Source organism: Hypanus sabinus, chromosome 20 (assembly GCF_030144855.1).
Source record: "Hypanus sabinus isolate sHypSab1 chromosome 20, sHypSab1.hap1, whole genome shotgun sequence".
NCBI lineage: Eukaryota > Metazoa > Chordata > Chondrichthyes > Myliobatiformes > Dasyatidae > Hypanus > Hypanus sabinus.
The window spans coordinates 13,064,648-13,083,399 of record NC_082725.1 but is presented as its reverse complement, the minus strand read 5'-3'; the positions used below and the strand labels follow the sequence as shown (position 1 = coordinate 13,083,399).

Genomic DNA, 18,752 nt, shown 5'->3' with positions numbered 1-18,752 from the left:
GTCCAGACCTCAATCCAATTGAGAATTTGTGGCTGGACTTGAAAGGGGCTGTTCACTGACAATTCCCATACAATCTGACAGAGCTTGAGCAGTTTGTAAACAAGAATGTGGAAAAATTGCAGTGTCCAAATGTGCAGAGCACACAGACTCAAGGCTGTAATTGCTGCCAAAGGTGCTTCCACTAAATACTGACTTGAAGGGGGTGAATACTTATGCAATCAATTATTTTGTGTTTTATATTTGTAATTAGTTTAGATCACCTTGTAGAGATCTGTTTTCACTTTGACGCAAAGTCTTTTTCTGGTGATCAGTGTCAAAACGTCCAAATTAATCCACTGTGATGCAATAAAACATGAAAATTTCTGGGGGTAGGGGAATTCTTTTCATAGATACTGTATGTCTCTGCTCTTCTGTTGCTGTACCTAAAGGTTTGATGTGCTGTGCATTCAGAGATGCTCTTCTGCACACCACTGTTGTAATACATGGTTACTTGAGTTACTGTTGCTTTCCCGTCAGCTTGAACTAGTCTGACCCAACTCCTCTGACTTCTCTCATTCAAAAGATATTTTCGCCTGCAAAACTGATGCTCAATAGGCGTTTCTGTTTTGTTTTTTTTTACACCATTCTCTGTAAACTCTAGAGACTGTTGTGCGTGAAAATCCCAAGGAGGCAGCAGTTTCTGAGATACTCAAATCACCCTACTTGGCACCAAAAATCATTCCATAGTTTCCCATTGAAGTATCTTGGTCTGAAACGTCCACTACTTATTCATTTCCATACATTCTACCTGACCGGCTGAATCCCTCCAGCATTTTGTGTGTTTTGTCTCGGATTTCCAGCATCTGCAGATTTTCTTGTGTTTGTAACACATTTCTTCCCTGTTCTGATATTTAATCTGAACAACAACTGAATCTCTTGACCATGTCTGCATGCTTTTATGTACTGGGTTGCTGCCATATAATTGGCTAATTAGATTTTTGCATTAATGAGCAGATGGACAGGTGTATCTAATAAAGTAGCTACTGTTTTGTATAACATTTATTCATATTTCAGTTCTGTGAGCTAGATTAAAAGTCAGTGGAAGAATACACTTAAAATGAACTCTGCCGGCTAAAATTTTATCCATTTTACACATTCAGTTAACATCAAGAAATGGCGATAACATCCCAAGGAGGCACTGATTTTAATCAACTGCATAATATTTTTAATATTTTGTGAAATGTTTCTTCACTGTGAAGGGAGATTTGATGGAGGTATATAAAATTGAGTCGTATATACAGGGTAAATGCAGGCAGGCTTTTTCCACTGATGTTGGGTGAGAATAGAAATCATGGGTTAAGGGTAAAAGGTGAAATGATCAAGGGAAACGTCTTCACTCAGAGGGTAGTTAGTGCAAGTGTGAGATGATCTGCCAGTGGTGGATGAGGGTTCCATTTTAAGAGACGTTTGGATATGTATGTGGACAGGAGTACGGAGGGCTAGAGTTCAATGCAGGGCGATGGGACTCGGCAGAATGATAGTTTGGCACATAGCAGATTGGCCAAAGGGCCTGTTTCTGTGTTGTAATGGTCTATGACTCTGACTAATTTTCTTTTATTTCTATTTTTTTCAGGACGCCTTTGTCGAACTTTATGGAAACAATGTGCAGCCTCTTTTCCATGTTCCATGGCCTTCGCTTAGGACTGTTTTGAGCATTGCTGCAGTGGGGGCTTGTGTAACCTTTGCTTACCTGGCCCATCAGTATTAGCCACAATTATTCAAGAGATTTTTATCAGAGCTGCTTGTAGGGGCGCTTTCATATTACAAACTTGTGGTTTTTATCTATCGGGATTCAATTATCACCCACAGTCTCCTTCTTGTATTTATAATCATTGAAGCTTTGATCTTGGTGGCGGTGTTTGGGAAAATGTTCGCAGGAAGCAAATGGTAGAAGTACATTTAACCACGGGTTGGATTTCCTAAGGCTGGCCGGAATCTACATTTCATAAGGACTCTTGCTTGGTGTTTCACATCCAGGAAAACGAGAATCCTGATTTTGGTCATGTCTCGCAATGAGGCATTACAACTAATTATAAAGCAGTAACGGACAGATAAACACGGTGGACTTGTGATGGGTGGGCTCACAATAACCCACTGAGCTGGTGTTGACAATGGAGGCTTGGGCAGCTGTGTGAACCAAGTCTCCTAATGAAGGTGAAATTCATTGTATTGTTTAAGCAATCTGCATGCAAGTATCTAACTGCCTCCAGTAGAATCTCCTTGAATGCCTGAGAAGTAGTTCTGCTAGATATGGAAATGTAACTGAATGGTTTAGTAGCATGGTTACTAAATTAACCATGAGAATAAACAGCGAGGGGGTATTACATGAGTACTTCAACAGAATAGAAACATGATATTGAGCTTGCATTTAGAGCTGTTTGTGATGGAAATGCTCCTAATATATGAATTGAATAATTCAGGAATAAATGAGAAATGAGACAGGAAGGGGAGAAGAGGGTTTATCAGTTTTACAAAGTGAGGTTAATTGCTTATGTTGCCAATTACAAGCACTGTTCCTTTTCTAAAGTGAACTATAAAGCGTACAATTTTCTCCAGTATCTGATTTGGAATGTCAGTTTGTAAAGTTTTCTGTGATTTAATGTGAAAAACATATTTAATGAACTTTAGATACCAAGACAAAATTTTATATTATTATTTTTGCCATGGTTGCTATTGTATGAGATTAATTTTAAAACAAAGGAGTCCATTCCATTTCCTTTTAAACTTAACTTAAAAGTCATTTTTATTTAAAGTTTACAGTTATTATTAACAAGCTGCTAATAGGGAAGCTTCATCGTGTATTTCTATGTGGAATTAATACCAAAAGGTAATTCTGAAGCAGTTGTGTGAATTTAAGATACAGTTCACTTTGGAAATTGCAGCTAGTTTTGAACCGCTGGAGATTTGCAGAATTCTGCTCGCCACTGAAATGTGGAATGTTCGGTCTTCAAAGAAGGAAGGTTGTGATTTTAGCTCATGGAAATGATTGCATGGGAAAACAAATCTTGGTTTGCTTTTTGAATGGAGTTTGACTTCAGCTTCTGTTGGGAAGCTCACTGTTCTTTACAGTGTGACCAACTACAAATGACGATTGCAGCTTGAAAAATCTGACAATTTACACTGTGTTTTGATGCTCTCCGACTGGAGACTTTACCACACCCGCTGAAAATTAAGTGAATTGAGGATTACCAGATACAATGGAAAAGCTAATCAGCTTGTAGGAGTGTTCCTATCTACTCTCAGAAATCAACGTCAACCTACCAGCATTAAAAAAAGACAAAGTGAATGTAAAGAATTGAGTACATCTGAAAATATCCTACAGCTATAACAGTATTGTAAGTTCATGTGTGGAGTGACCATAAAGGATTATCAGGAATATTAAGTACATTTTGGAATAATAAGCTTGTATGTGGGTGAAAACGATATTTCTGATCATTATACTTTCTGTAATTTGTATGTTTGTGTATCTGCCGTGCACTCTCGTCTATCAGTTCATTAACAGGGTGGATGTGACCATGTCATTTTGGAAGCTGTTCGTTTGCATAGGATGTAATATGTTCCATGACTTATTGTCACCACTGTTTGCATACTTCTGTGCTATTGTACTCATACTCTCTACTATGTGCAATCTGTCACTCTGATGAGCTCTGATTTGGTAAAGTTTCAAACCTGGAAAAGAGCTTTTAGGTGAAATAACCAGAAAAGCACTTGGTTTTATTGAGGTCAGGTATACAAGTTATTGGCTTCTCAATCAAGAGCAAGTCCAACCCAGCCCAAAGTATTCATGTGCTTTTTTATTTTGGGGGGGGGGGGAGGGGGAGAATTAAATTTACATGGGATTTTTCTAACCCATCTTAGAAGCTCAGCAACAACCAACCAAAAGTATCTCCTTATCCTTAGTCTGAAATAGATCCCAGGTATAATCTTAATATTGATTCTTTATTTAAAAAGGGCAAAATAAGCGGCTGCTGAAACCCCATCACCCACCAGACAGCTACTCAGTTGCATGTGCGCCGTTGTTCTAGAGTACTGGATGCAAGGCAATGTCTGAAATACTTGCAGAAATGAAAATCAATTACATATTTTTTCCAAATATCTCTCTCCACAGCATCTGGAATAAGTGAGGCTACCTTTATTGGATGGATTTGATTCTCTTTTCAAAATTTATTATGAATATGCAAATATTGTTTAGGCAATGATCCTAGGCAGACTTCACAACCTTTGTGACTATTATGCAAAGTGCTCAGAATGAGAATCATCAAACAGGAGGAAATCTGCAGACGCTGCCTGGCTTGCTGCATTCCACCAGCATTTTGAGAATAAGAATCATGTTTATTTTTCACCAGCATATAATGTGAAATTTGTTGTTTGGTCTTGCTCTTGGAGCACATAGTAATTATTTACTTGGAGCAGTATTTTTTCAAAATCATGACCAAACGTAGATCGTATTTCTAAAGTTGCTGATAATAGTTCATGAATTTTGCATTTTGAATAATGTAGTTGAGGCCTCCTCTGAACAGGAATTAATTGTTTTTGAGAAGTTTTATCCCTACTCTAGAGCCTCTTTTTTATTTAGTATACACCATAAAATTCTTCCCTCCTCCCACTTCTCACCTGTCTGGTGACCCTCCTCCTTCCCTTTCTCCCATGGTCCACTCTCTTCTTGTATCAGATTCCTTCTCCTCCAGCCCTTTACCTTTCCCACACACCTGACTTCACCTTCAGGCTATCCTCTTTCCCCTCCCCTCACCTTTTTATTCTGGTGTCTTCGCTTTCTCTTTCCAGTCCTGAAGCGGGGCCTCGGCCCAAAACATCAACTGTTCATGCATGTCCATAGATGCTGCCTGTCCTGCCGAGTTCTCCAGCATTTTGTGTGTGTTGCTTTAGTTAGCTGACTGCAATAAAACTCTGGTCTGTTGTCTGATTTAGCATCTGGCTCGCTGGGTGCTGGTTCCTAATCTCCCTATAGTTCCCCATGGCCGTAGTCCACGTGCACTTTCAGAACTTGCTGGGTTTGGTGGAAAATTTATTATACTGCTACACTGTATAATATCTTTAAACAAGTGAATTTAAAGAGTATTAATTAGAATAGCAAAGTTTGCTAGTCAGCACCACCAGAGTCCCATGTGTGCTGGATTAAAAACTTTACTGCATTTGTTAATATTTCTAATGCAATAGACTGTCAGGAAAATATACATCTAACAGGTAATCTTGGAGTTGTACAGTACAGAAATGATTGCCAGCCCACCATTGCCCGTTGCCCCGATTCTCATTTACCTGCACTTAGGACTGCATCCTTCTATGTTATACTATAGATGTATAAGACATTGGTGAGGCCTAATTTGGAATATTGTGAGTAGTTCTGGTCACCTACCTACAGGAAAGATATCAGTAAGATTGAAAAAGTACAGGGGAAAATGTATAAGAATGTTGCTGGGACTTGAGGACCTGAGTTATGGGGAAAGGTTGAATCAGTTAGAAATTTATTCCCTGGAGTGTAGGAGAATGAGGGGAGATTTGAAAGGGGTATATAAAATTATGAGGGATATAGATAGGGTAAATCAAGGAGGCTTTTTCCACTGAGGTTGGGTGAGACTAGAACTCAAGATCATGGGTTAAATGAGCAGGACATGAGGGGGATCTTCTTCACTGAGAGGGTGGTGAGAGTGGAAGGGACTAGGCAGTATAATACTTTGACGTAGACTAGATGAGCCTGTTTCTGTGCTGTAAAGTAATAGTATCTGATTCCACCACCACTTTTTCTGGCTCACATTCCAGAAATCAGTCACTATCTCTCATTTCTTTTAAAGGTGTACTTTAACCCTAAACCTCAAAGCAAAATTCATTATCAAAGTCTGTAATGTGTCACCATACACTACCTTGAGATTCATTTTCTTGCAGGCATTTATAGGAAAATAAAGAAATAAAGTAGAATTAACAAAAAGCTCTGGGTAAATAAAGACTGGCAATAACCAATGTGCAGTTCACGAGTCCATGATGTCTGAACATAATAATTGTCTGTGAACTTGGTGGCGTGGAACTTGATGCTTCTGTATCTCCTGCTCGATGGCAGCAGTGCGAAGACAGCATGGCCTGGATGGGGATTATGGGGGGCAAGGGGCATCCTTGATGGGTGTTGCTTTCTTTTAGCAGTTCTCCTTGTAGATGTCCTCGTTGGTGGGGAGGGCTTTGCCTGTGATGGACTGGGCTGTATCCACTGTTTTCTGCAGACTTTTCCATCCTGAGTCTCCTATCATTATTTAAACTACAGCCTCTTGTATTTGATGCTCATACCTCAGGAGAGAGGCTTTGATCATCTATACCCATTAGGTCACCCCTTAGCCTCCCTCATTCCAGGGAAAATGAATCGAGCCGATTCCATTTCCTTTTCATAATGGAAGTTCTCCAAGCCACACAACATCCTGGTGAATCTCCTCTGTACTCTCCCCAGCACAGTCAAATTCTTCCTTGGGCATGGTGATGAGAGCTGCACACAATGCTGTTTTGTGAATAACATCCCAGCTCTTCAATGCCCAGACCTATGCATCTCTATATGCCCGCCTTCACCATCCTATCCACCTGATTTGCCACTTTCAGGGAACTGTTGGCCAGGTCTCCTAATCCCTGTTGTTCAATGTTCCCAAGTACCTTACCAATGACCATGTCTATCCCAAAATGTACCACCATGGATTAAATTTCATGTACTATCGCTCTGTCCATCTTTCTGACAGATCTATATTCTACTGTAGCCTTAGATAATCCTCAGCACTATCCACATCAATTTTATTGTCAACAGCAAACTTTCAAATCATAACTCGAACATTCACATTCAAGTCATTCATGTATATGAAGTAGTCACAGACTTCCAGTCTGAAAAAAATCCTACCATCATTACCCTTTGCCTTCTATCAATAAGGCAATTCTGCATTCCATGTGCCTTAATGTACAGGAGCAGACCAAGGTGTACAACCTTGACAAATGCCCCCATATAGACAATATCTACTGTACTAATATCTACCAATAATCTTGATTACTTCCTTCAAAAAATTGATCATAGTAGTGAGACAGGATTTGCCCCTCAAAAGTCATGGCCGATTTTCCTTAACCAGTCCTTGCCTTTCAAAATGAATGTAACTCCAGAATTTTCTTCAGTAATTACCAGCCTTTAGTAGAGAGATTTACCCGATGAGCTTTTTTGCTGTATACTCCCATGTTTGTTGGTCAATACTAAGGCAGCTCTAGCATCATTTGGAGGTGACATGATAAACAATTCTGATTGTCAGGCTTTTATCCTTTGATATGAGTTCTGATAGAATGCACTTTCACGGGTTTAGATTGGAAAAAGTGTATATTTTCTGGATTTTCATTTTCTAGAAAGACACAGAGATTAAGTATTTTTTAATATTTCTTTTTGTTTGGTGTGCTCTTCTTATTAATGAAGAATTTAGTGAAGTTGGCTAGACCAAGATATCACCTAAGCTCATCACACATTTAACATAAACTTTTGCTAGACGTTTTGTAATCTAAGTTGATTGATTTAAATATTGTCCTGATTGTTTGCATTTAGATAATTTGAGGTAGAAGAGTACTAGGAAGGATTACTAAATGCCACTATTTGATCCATTAGACCTATCATTAAAGGTACTATAAATATAATGCTTTGAGTGGCATTCCAGAGGGTGATTAAGTCATCTGATGAAGCAAAGGTTGAGAAAGAAGTATAAATGATGGACACTCAAAATGGAAATGTAGTCACATTATTGAGGATATCACAAGAATGGTAAAATCTATTGTTTGTGCCTGGAACATAGGTAGATATACACTCTGGCTACTTTATCTTGCACCTCCTGTGCCTAATAAAAGTCACCACTGATTCTATATTTGTGGTTTTTGCTGCTGTGGCCCATCCACTTCAAGGACATATTGTGTATTCAGATAGGGCCTTCTGCACTCCACTGTTATTTGAGTTGCTGTTGCCTTCCTGACAGCTGGAACCACTCTGGCCATTCTTCTCTGACCACTCTCATTAACAAGGTATTAATGAGAACCCATCAAACTGCCACTGCCTGGATGTTTTTTGTTTCTCACACCATTCTCTGCAAACTAGAGACGGTTGTGTGTGAATATCCCAGGAGATCAGCAGTTTCTGAAATACTCAAGCTACCCCTGTCTGGCACCAACCATCAATCCATGGTCAAAGTAGTTTGGGTCACATTTCTTACCAATTTTGCTGTCTGGTCTGAACACCAACTGAACCTCTTGACTATGTCTGCATGCTTTTTTATCAATTGAGTTGCTGCCACAATGATTGGCTGATTAGATATTTGCATTAGCAAGTAGCTGTACAGGTGTACTGTATCTGGTAAAGCGGCCACTGAGTATAGATTATGGTTCCAGGTACGAAAAGGCAAAATCTGGTCAATATCGATGTGTTATAGTTCAGTACTTCTAAACATCTTTATGCACAAGGCTGTTTCATAACATTGCAAACTTTGATTTAATTTGTTTTGTAATGGAAATGAGGTCATCTAATTGTAAAATGTAAATTATTGAGGACAGATATTTTAGCATTGTTGTATGTCAGCTACATTAATAAGTGGGACAGCAAATGAGAGCTGTATCTGTGGAGGCCAAGTCTTTATGTATATTTAAAGCAGAGGTTGACAGATTCTTGATTGGTCAGGGCATGAAAGAAAACGGGGAGAAGGCAGAAGATTGAATCAGCCATGATGGAATGGTGGAGCTGACTTGATAGGCCAAATGGCCTAACTCTGCTCCTAAATTTTATGGCCTTATGGTCTGAGGATTTGCATTTGCATATCAGATTTAAGCATGTTCTGAAGCACTTGCAAAAAATGAACATGTAAAATGCAATTAATGTTATAAGATATAAAGGGCTACAGCTAGTTTGCATACTGCAAATACCCAGAATCAACAGTAATTGAATGAGCGATAAACATTGATGATTATCACCCTTCCCTTATGCAAAGTTGTTCTATATAGTATCTGCATAGAGCCCTGATTTGATGTGTTATCCTGATGAAATTTCTTACAACAGAAACACTCCAGAGGTTTGAATATGAAAATCATTTAACTTCCTTGTGCAGTACCAAAGGAAATGACAAATATTCTCTCACATGAAATCTTAACTTCTCATCTAAGGTCTCATCTATTTTTCCAACTGTGCATAGGTGATAATTTGGCAGTTTTAAAGTTCAAAGTAAGTTTGTTCTCAAAGTACATATATGTCACCATATACAACCCTGAGACACATTTTCTTGCGGGCATACTCAGTAAACCCATAGAATAATAACCGTAGCAGAATTATTGAAAGATTGCACCAATTTGGTCATTCAACCAGTGTGCAAAAGACAACAAACTGCAAACATAATAAGAAATAACAATAAATAATTAATAATAATTGAGAACATGAGATGAAGAGTCCTTGAAAGTGAGTCTGTAGGTTGTGAGAACATTCGAATAATGGGACAAGTGAAGTAGAATGAAGTTACCTCCTTTGATTCAAGAGCCTGATGGTTGTGGGTAGTGACTGCTCCTGAACCTGGTGGTGTGAGTCCTGAGGCTCTTGTACCTTCTTTCTGATGACAGAAGTGAGAAGAGAGCATGTCTTGGGTAGTGGAAGTCCCTGATGATGGATGCTGCTTTCCTACGGCATTTCATTAGAAGTGCTCAAAGATAGGGAGGGCTTCACCAGTGATGGACTGGGCTGTACCCACATTTCCCTTCAAGGGCATTGCTGTTTCCATACCAGGCTGTTTGCAGCCAGTCAATATATTCTCCACCACACATCTACAGAAGTTTTATCAAAGAGAGAACAGGGAGGGAATTATCCGCATTGTTCTTGCTAATTCTTATTTATATCTTACTAAAGCAGTATATCTGGTCATTGTCTGATTACTGTTTGTGGATGTTTGCACTTTGCAAATAGGCTCTTCCATTGCCAACATTGTAGCATTTACTGCACTTCTGAAGTGCTTCATTGCCTACAAAGTGCTTTATGACATCCTGAAGTATGAAATTCGAAGTAAATTTATTATCATTGAGTTTCATTTTCTTGTGGGTATTTGCAGTAGAATGAAGAAGTACAATGAAAAACTACACAAAAAAGACTGAAAACAACCAATGTGCAAAATAAGACAAACTGCAAATGCAAAACAAAGTAATAATAAATGCGTAAATAAATAATTCTGAGAGCTTAAGTTGTAGAGTCCTTGTAAGGTGCTATTTAAACACAGATCAGGTATCCAACTTGCTTTCTGTCTCTTTTGTTCATTCCATACTAAGAATGTTTTTCATTAGTTTATTGCCCTGATATACAAGTTTTTGGTACTTAAGAAATTACATTGCTGTAAATAGTTTGTATATAAATTGACTATTAATTCAACCAGTGTTTTCCACTCATTTTTAACCACAGGCAACATGTTTCAACTGATTTATAATTTAACAAGTATCATATGCTGATGCACTTGTGAAACATTAAGTTCTACTTAATTTATAAGTTTTTTGGTTGTTGTGGGAGCCATTGCCGCTATCTAATATTGATTGCAGAATATTTAAGGATTGTTGTCGTTCTCCTCCATCCAGTACCACAAAAGTATTAGGCACAAATAAGTAGAAAGAGATTCGGTTGCTGTGTTTAATTGAGTTCACAAAAAAAAACAAAATAGTCCAAGTTTCGCAGTCACCTGTAAACTGAGTAATTCTTCAATCAAAATCAACCATTTCTGAGGTGTGGCTTTCTACTGATGTCATTCTGATATTAGCTTGTGGGGAAGTTTCAGGTGTGTAGAAACAACCATCATAAAGACCATGAAATCTACCACAAATCTCTCACATTTATTAAACTAGACTGTATGAACTGGAATTCACTCATTCCAGTTATACAGCACTAATCAAGTTAAACACATGGTATATATCTTTAATGTAAAAACATTTTAATCTTAGAATGGAGAACTTGAGAGTCCATAATAATTCAAATAATTTTTCAAGATTGGTAATTATGATTTAATAAAAGCACTTTTTAAAAACACAGCTCCATCTTAATCATCTAGGTCTTTTTGTACAGCAATCTGAAGTTAACATCAGTAATTTTACAACTTTTTCTCTTATTCAACTTAAAATAACCCTTTGTATTGTACTTAGTAGAATACTGACTTCATATAGCCCTTAGAAGAGGGCATCATTGCTAGTAATTCTTGTACTGCAGTTTAATTTTGCGTGTGAAAACTCCTGAAATCTCTGCCAGTTGTACCGTGCAGTGACAGAGAACACTTCATTACAAAGGCAAAATATGGATATATTTTTTGTTTGAAAAGATAGCTGGATGTTTGTTCGAAATTTTAGATGTTAAGAGTTTATATTCATTTGAGAGCTGCTCATACTGATTAATGTGAGATTGATTAACGTTTTGATCACATTTTTCCTGTGGTAATCTATGATTTCTTTAAATGATTTTCCTTTATGTTTTCCCGTATGTATCTGAAATATATCAAATGTCAGAATTAAGTGTGTTGGTGTTTCAAGCCTCTATGAATATAGGTAACCAAAAATAGAAAATATGCTGGCAAAAAAAAGTTTTGTTCATGGAAAGAAAATCATCTCTCTTGTGTGTATGGTAGCTGGGGGAAAAATTCTGGAATGTACATTTGCAAGTTCAGTGCTTTTTCATTATTGATTTGATGTGTTGTTCAATATGTCCTGTTAAATATTGAAACTTTCACAAGCCTGGAAATGCTGCAAACTTTGACAGTGGTGTTTCAAAGACATATTCACTAGGTAAATAACCACCCAACACCTCACCCTGCATTTTATGGAAGAATGTCAAAGTCTTGTATATAATAGGGACTTTATATAAGCTACACATTATTCATTTTAATTAGTATGAGAAATGTCAAATATCCAGAGAAGTCCATTTTTTTAAAATCAAAATGTATGATTTTGGAGTAGTAAATGCTTACCCATACTGTTTGTAAACCAAAGTACTTAATTTTTTAAAAATATACTTAATTGTTTGTTATAGTTGTCAAAAAATGTTGTAGATATCTGCTTAAACATAGTCCACCTACTTCCTTAGTGTATAGATCATATTGCACAGAATAAAAAAAACACAATTATTGTCTTTTGTTGCTTTTTATTGAAAACTCTTTTGTTTTGTTGTGTCATCAGTCCAACTGGGGAGGGGGGTGTGTGGTAGCGAAAACCTCAAGCCTTCAAAAGACGCAGTTTAGGAGTTAATTGCAAATTTGGAGAGCGCGGTCAATGGAGACAAGATCATGTTCTTTGTATTTTTGTGCGGGAGGAGGGAATTGGGGGTCGATGTGCTTGATCCATTTTGTTCGTTGTTTTTGTGCAGGAGGAGGGATTTGGGTGTCAATGTGCTTGATCTGTTTTGTTCCTTTTTATTTGGGGGTTGATGTGCCTATTCCGTTTTGCTTGGTTTTTGTGTGGGAGGAGGGAATTGGGGGTCAATGTGCCTGGTCCATTTTGCTTGTTTTTTTTGAGCAGGAGGAGGGATTTGGGGGTTGATGTGCCTCTTCTGTTTTGTTTTTGCAGGGAAGTAGATGATTATGCTGCCTTTCTTTTCCTTCTTGGATTCCTGGCTACTCACAGAATTGAAGAATTTCAGATAATAAAATGAACATTTGAAGAAAAGGCAACAACGCTTTTTAGTCAACAGAAAATCAAAGTTTCCTGGTAATAAATAAATACTGTTTCCATGCTGTATTACCTATTTTGGGATTAATTTTACTTATTTTGAGAATGGGACCATGAACAATCCTTATTGGTCATTCCCAATGTGTCATAAATTTCTCTCCTGATGTATAAGGATCATCGGCATAATGGCACAAAAGCCCTCCCGTGGTGCTAATGTAACATTTATTATAAGCATTCAAAACCATACAGACACCTCATTTCCCCTTCTATATTCTTGCACCTTCACTGCCTTCTGCTCCCACTACCAACCATTCATCTCTGATATGATGTTCCAAAGCGAAGAGTTGTGAGAAAACTCACTTACCAGACTTCTGTATTTCCTGCCCGATGGTAGTAGCAAGAAGTGAGCACGGCCTGGATAGTGGTTTTTTTTTTATGATGGATGCTGCTTTCTTGTGGCAGCGTTCCTTGCAAATGTGTTCAAGGTGGAGAAGCCTTTGCCTATGATGGACTGGGCTGTGCCTACACTTTCTGTGGCCTATTCTGTTCTGGGGCACTGGTGTTTCCATACCAAGCTGTGAAGCAACCAGTTAAGAATCTCTCCACTGTGCATCTATGAAAGTTTTAGACTGAGTGATGGGCTTTTGGACACTAAGTGGATGTGGCGATCGGCCAGGTAAGCAGACAAGCACAGGAGCACCCGTAATAATAGATAGTGAAGTGGGCAGGAAGGGTTTAAAAAGACAGCTTCTCTTGATGGGTGACTCCACCACCCTGATCAATGTTGTTTTATCAAACCAAAATGCCTTTAATATTTTTCTACACTTTGTTTTCCACCTAAAATATCACCTCACAGAAAAAAAATAGGAAATTCTGATAGCGTCTCTAGTTATCTGAATATAACATTTTGAAACAGCCTGTTCCCCAGGTTATGCAACTCAATTAACTTATTGATGTTATTTTACAAGAGAGATTTCAAAAAAGTGGCCTATAATTATTTTTAAAGGGATAAATTATATGAGAATTGTCCTGAGGACAAATTACTTGGTGAATACTATCTGGTTTCCTTCTGAAGCTCCCTCCATAGATGACAACATCTAGGAAATTGAAAAAGCATTCTGAAAGTGTAGTTATTGACTTCTATGAAGAATTAGCTAAATATGAAGTCACATTTATTGCAGTTTTATCTTGATTGATGTAGGAGCCACATACCTGTATATTGTCAGCCTGTATTGTATTTGTGTTGTATATCCTCACTGGGTCAAGGTAACACACATGGGTTTGGGTGGCATGCGCCATTGGGTGCCAGTTAAAATAAACAAATATACTCCCCAGGTGACCTCTTTAGCAGTATAGAGTGGGTGAGTAGGGAGAGCATATTTTTCATTAACTGCTCGTCCTTGTTTGAATTTGATCCAATTACGCTTGTTTTTGTTTTACACGAATTACGGATGAATAAAATGATTTTAGTGTTAGTGTGTAATAAAGGATTAAACATATTTTTTCAATTTGGAATTCCAATAGCTGGAAGCATGTCATACAGTGTGATATCCCCTCATTTAGTCTGTCAGCAACTTTTAATTTGCTTTTAGAATGATTAAGTGTGAGGTTTCAGCAAGTGAATTTCTCTCCAGCTCAATGTTCAAAACAAGCAGCAGCAATATAATTGCAAGCAAATCTTAAAACGCTGCACTCAGAAGGTAAAGGGGTAGTGGTAAGTATTTTGATTGTTTAAATCTAAATACAGTTTTTAATTCACATTAATGTTTGGAGAAAATATCTGAAGAAGCGCCAGTTATAGATTTAGGGGAATTTACTTAGTCTAATTGCTACCCTAAACGCCAGCGGCATAACAGGCAGCAAATAACTAATTAACTCTAATGTCCTTATAGAAAATAAACACTTATGAATGAGAAAAAATGTCAGTTTGAGGATTTCTCGCCAGAGCTTTTGTTGCCTCCTAGTAATTGTGTGAATAGGCTGAGTATTCAACCAAGTGCCTAACAGGATTAGTACAAAACTGGGTTCATCTATTCACAGCTCTCAGCCTTCATCCTGTAGCATATCTAATGATAAAATGACAAATTTGCAAATATGATTACATATGCAAAGCTATCTTACAATTGTTATTATTCAGAACATAACAACTAGGTGTAGCCCAATCAGTACTTATGCCTACTCTGCCATTTGATAATATCCAATTTCGACCTCAACATTAGTTTTTATTTTAGAGACACAGCATGGTTCCAGGCCCTTCTGGCCCAATGAATCTGCACAGCCCAATTACACCCGTGTGACTAACCTACCAATCCCATATGTCATTGGAATGTGTGAAGAAACCGATGGAAACCCACATGGTCTCAGGGAAAATGTACAAACTCTTCACTAACAGCAGCGGAATTGAACCCGGGTCACAGGCACTGTAATGACGTTACACTGTTATTGTGTTACTTTTAATCACATGGTGACAAGAAGAGAGAATGTCTTGGGTGCTGCGGGTCCTAAATGATGGATGCTGCCTTCTTGAAGATGTCTTCGATAGTGAGTATGGTTGAGCAATTTTTAACTAAAGTCAATGTAGACAATGTCCACTGCCTTACCCTCATCATTCACTTGGACTGCCTGAAAAAAAAATTTGCTAATCTCTAATCATCTGGAGCCTTGCCTGGTATACATGAGGACACAAAGATCTTTGACAAAACCCCAGCAGTTCCCAGTGTTCTGGGATATTGGACATCAGGTTGTGAGGACTTATTCGTTAATACTTTTCAAAACACCCAGCACTACCTCTTCCTAACACTTTAACAAGCCCCAATCTATTTTCACTACCTTCCAATTACTTCTCCTCAGTAAATGTCAACCCAAAATACTCATTTCAACCCTCAGCCACTTGCCCTGACTCCAAGCACAAATTCCCTCCTTTATCGAGTCAACCTACCCTCTCCTTAGTTATCCTACTTTTCTTAATGTATCACATGCCTTGTGATTTTCCTTCTTCCTGTTCACCAAAGACATTTTATGTCCTCTTTTGACCTTCCCAATTGTCTGCTTGAGCACTTTCCTGCTATCTTATATAGAACATAGAATATTACAGCACAATGACAAGCACTTTGGCCCATACGTTGTCCCAACCTTTTCACCTATACTAAGATCAATCAATTTTTGAAATGTTTTTCTTTTTCCCTAATTAAATTTAGAACCTCTTGGGTCATCCAAAGTTCCCTTACCTTATCTCATTCTACTCCCCTTCATCTTGTCCTACTATCTTTCATTCTGCAGAACATAAAATTTGCTTATGCACTCAGGTCAAGATCAAATTCCAGAAAAGAATTATGCTTCAATGTTAGCTGTTCAACATCCAGCTACTTTGCATATGGCAAATAAATTATCCCAATATTATTCATTTCTTAAAGCTGCCTGTTCTGTTGTGGCACCAATTGTGTAATGTTGATGGACAAAACCTTTTGAAATGAGTATATAAAATACAGGAAAAGGTGAATAAGTCACTCAATATCTGGGAATATACCCCGTATCTTCCTCTACAATGTTCCTGGTAGGGCATTCTGTGCACTAAGTACTGGCAACATAAAAACTACGTGACATCCTCCTCTAAATAATGCCCCCTTATATTACCCACTTCCATCCTGGGAAGAAGTCTCTGCCGTGTTATCTTATCATCTTGTCTACCTCTATCTGGTCACTGCTCATACTCCTCACAGAGAAAAGCCTTTCCTCATAAGACATGCTCTTTTATCCAGGTAGCATCCCGGCAGATCACCTTTCTAAAGCTTCCATATCCTTTCCTATAATGAGGCAACCAGAACTGAACACAATATTCCAAGTGTGGTCTAACCAGGGTTTTATAGAGCTGAAACATTACCAGCAGCTCTTGAACTCATTGCCCCAACTAATAAAGGCCAAAGGTATAAATTCAAGATGGCGATGCAACGCAGTTTGCAGTGCCTCTTCGGAGTTGACATCTGTTCACGCACAATCCTAATCTGATGAAAAACAGACATGGGAGCATGGAGGAACATCTGGAAATCCCCAGGAAGGCCTTCTTCGTTGCTGCTGCTGCTGTAGGTCCAGGTCTCTGCTGGGAAGAGCAGGCCCCCAGTCCTTGGGGTCAAGTTGCTGGTGGTCGCTGGCAGGGGCGTTGTAGTGCGCTCGGCAGAGGATGGTGCTCAGAGAGGCTGTGCCAGAGGGGATGTTCAGAGGCTCAGAAGTTCGACGGATGACCAGTCTATCGGAACCTTGAGGACTTGTGGAAACTATCTGGTGGTTTCTTTCGAACTTATAGACTTTTAATTCTATTTGGACTATTTTTACTGTGGTTTTTTTAAATCAATTATGGTATTGTTTGCACTGTTTTAACAATATGTTGTAACTATGTGGTTTTGTGTAGGTCTTGTAGCTTTAGTTTTTGGTTTGTTGGGTGGTAGAGTTGGTCTCCTGACTTGGTGTGTCTGGGTAGTCTTGTTTTGTCTGGTCGATTTGGAGCTCCTTTCCAGGAACACACTAAGATGGTAGCGCGATATTAATACATAGCAGCCTCTCTGGACTCTGGATTTGGGGATTGCCAGACGTTATGTGGATTTTCTGGTGTAGTCTGTTACGTCGTGTGATTTTGTGATATCATTCTGGAGGAACGTTGTTTCATTTTTTAACTGCATTGCAGTGGCGGTTTGTAAGTGACAATAAATCAAAATTCAATTCAATACACCAACCCTATCAACTTGTGGGGGCACAACTCTTTTATGTTTTAATTCTTACATGTATTTTAAGAGACTGACTTGGACAAGTCATTGTGCATTTCTTAGCCCATGGGTCATAGCGGGTGGTTTTGTCTGCTACGCAGCCTGTCTCACAGTTCACGGTGTGGAGCACACTTACCCTTCCTTCTCGTTACTGAGGATTGGCTCACAAGTGTGGGAGACGCGACTTGAAGTTCTTGATCACCGTTGCAGACTGAATGGAGGTTTTCTGATCCTGTGTTTGTTTTCTTTCTCCCCCACTCCCCCACCCAGCGTAGAGGAAATCGTGTAGTGAGCTCCAGTTAGGGCATAGCGGCACTTTTTTTTTGGCTAAATCGACTTAAATGCGCTAACTTACAGAATGAAGGCAAAGTTCAGGGTTATATATTAGTATAAAATTGCTCATTCGCAAAAATCAACAGGACGCCTTTTACCCGAGAGCCGATCCGCCATCATGGAAATCGGGACGCGACACCACGACGCATGCGCACGGTCTGCCTCTGCAGCAACATCACGACGCATGCGCACGGCCACCCTCAACAGCGACACCAAGCGGAGCAAAAGGGCAGGGCAGCTCTATTTCCAGCATTGGGACAGATCGAACTGCCAAGTCTCGATAAAATGCTCACACTAGACCGGATCATTTTGAAAATGCCGGTTTCGCGTAAAAACGATAGGCGTCCACACCAGGCGGTTTTGAAAATACCTCCGTTCACATTTAAACCGGTATTTGGACGAATCTCCTACTGGGCATGATCTGCAGAAAAAGGAGACTTTTTCCGTTTCCGCGGCGGCGTTGTGCTCAAACACTAGAGTACCTCCAACAACAGCGAAAGAAAGTCTTCGAGGAATACAAAGAAAACCTCCGCTGGAAAAAGCAGGCTGGACTCCTTCGTTTGGCCAGACGACGAAGTCGAGCTGCTTCTGCGAGTTACAAACGCAAAGAAGCGGAGAAGGTGGACCGGGAGTCGTGCCCAACGACATCCTCGACCCGGACCTCGCGGCAGAGCGGTCCGCATCTCTGGGTAAGGACTACCCGCACAAATTGGACGGTATGACCAAGACAATTATTGTAACCGAGCTTCAGGCGATTTGCCACAAATACCGGCAGGCAGTGGACGCGGGACGAAGAAGTGGACAAGGCTGAGCAGCTCTGGGGTGGGTTCACCAGCCACAAGGGGAAGTCAAAGCGGCATTGAAACGTGCCATCTGGAGGATTGGGTCGACGCACATCACAGCGGCCGATGTGCAGCCTCTTCATCCGCTTCGACGAGTACGTCCGAC

The 18,752-nt window shown here is 39.3% G+C and overlaps 1 protein-coding gene and 1 long non-coding RNA gene across 4 annotated transcripts in view; one reads left to right on the top strand and one right to left on the bottom strand.

Moving 5' to 3' along the window:
- Window positions 1-17,614, top strand: part of LOC132378305 (apoptosis regulator Bcl-2-like) — a 157,679-nt gene extending 140,065 nt beyond the window's left edge. The window contains exon 2 of one of the 2 annotated variants that reach the window (XM_059945120.1): window positions 12,613-17,614. In XM_059945120.1, the coding sequence (XP_059801103.1) occupies window positions 12,613-12,624 (12 nt within the window). In that variant the 3' untranslated portion in view covers window positions 12,625-17,614. Of the gene's footprint in view, window positions 1-1,612; window positions 12,179-12,612 lie in introns of those variants that run through there. The other variant, XM_059945118.1, reaches the window with a different exon arrangement.
- The window catches only part of LOC132378306 (uncharacterized), a 38,005-nt gene extending 20,286 nt beyond the window's left edge, over window positions 1-17,719 (bottom strand). The window contains exon 1 of one of the 2 annotated variants that reach the window (XR_009506961.1): window positions 17,608-17,719. This is a non-coding gene — a long non-coding RNA (uncharacterized LOC132378306). The remainder of the gene's footprint in view (window positions 1-17,607) is intronic. The other variant, XR_009506960.1, reaches the window with a different exon arrangement.
- Window positions 17,720-18,752: the final 1,033 nt, after the last annotated feature.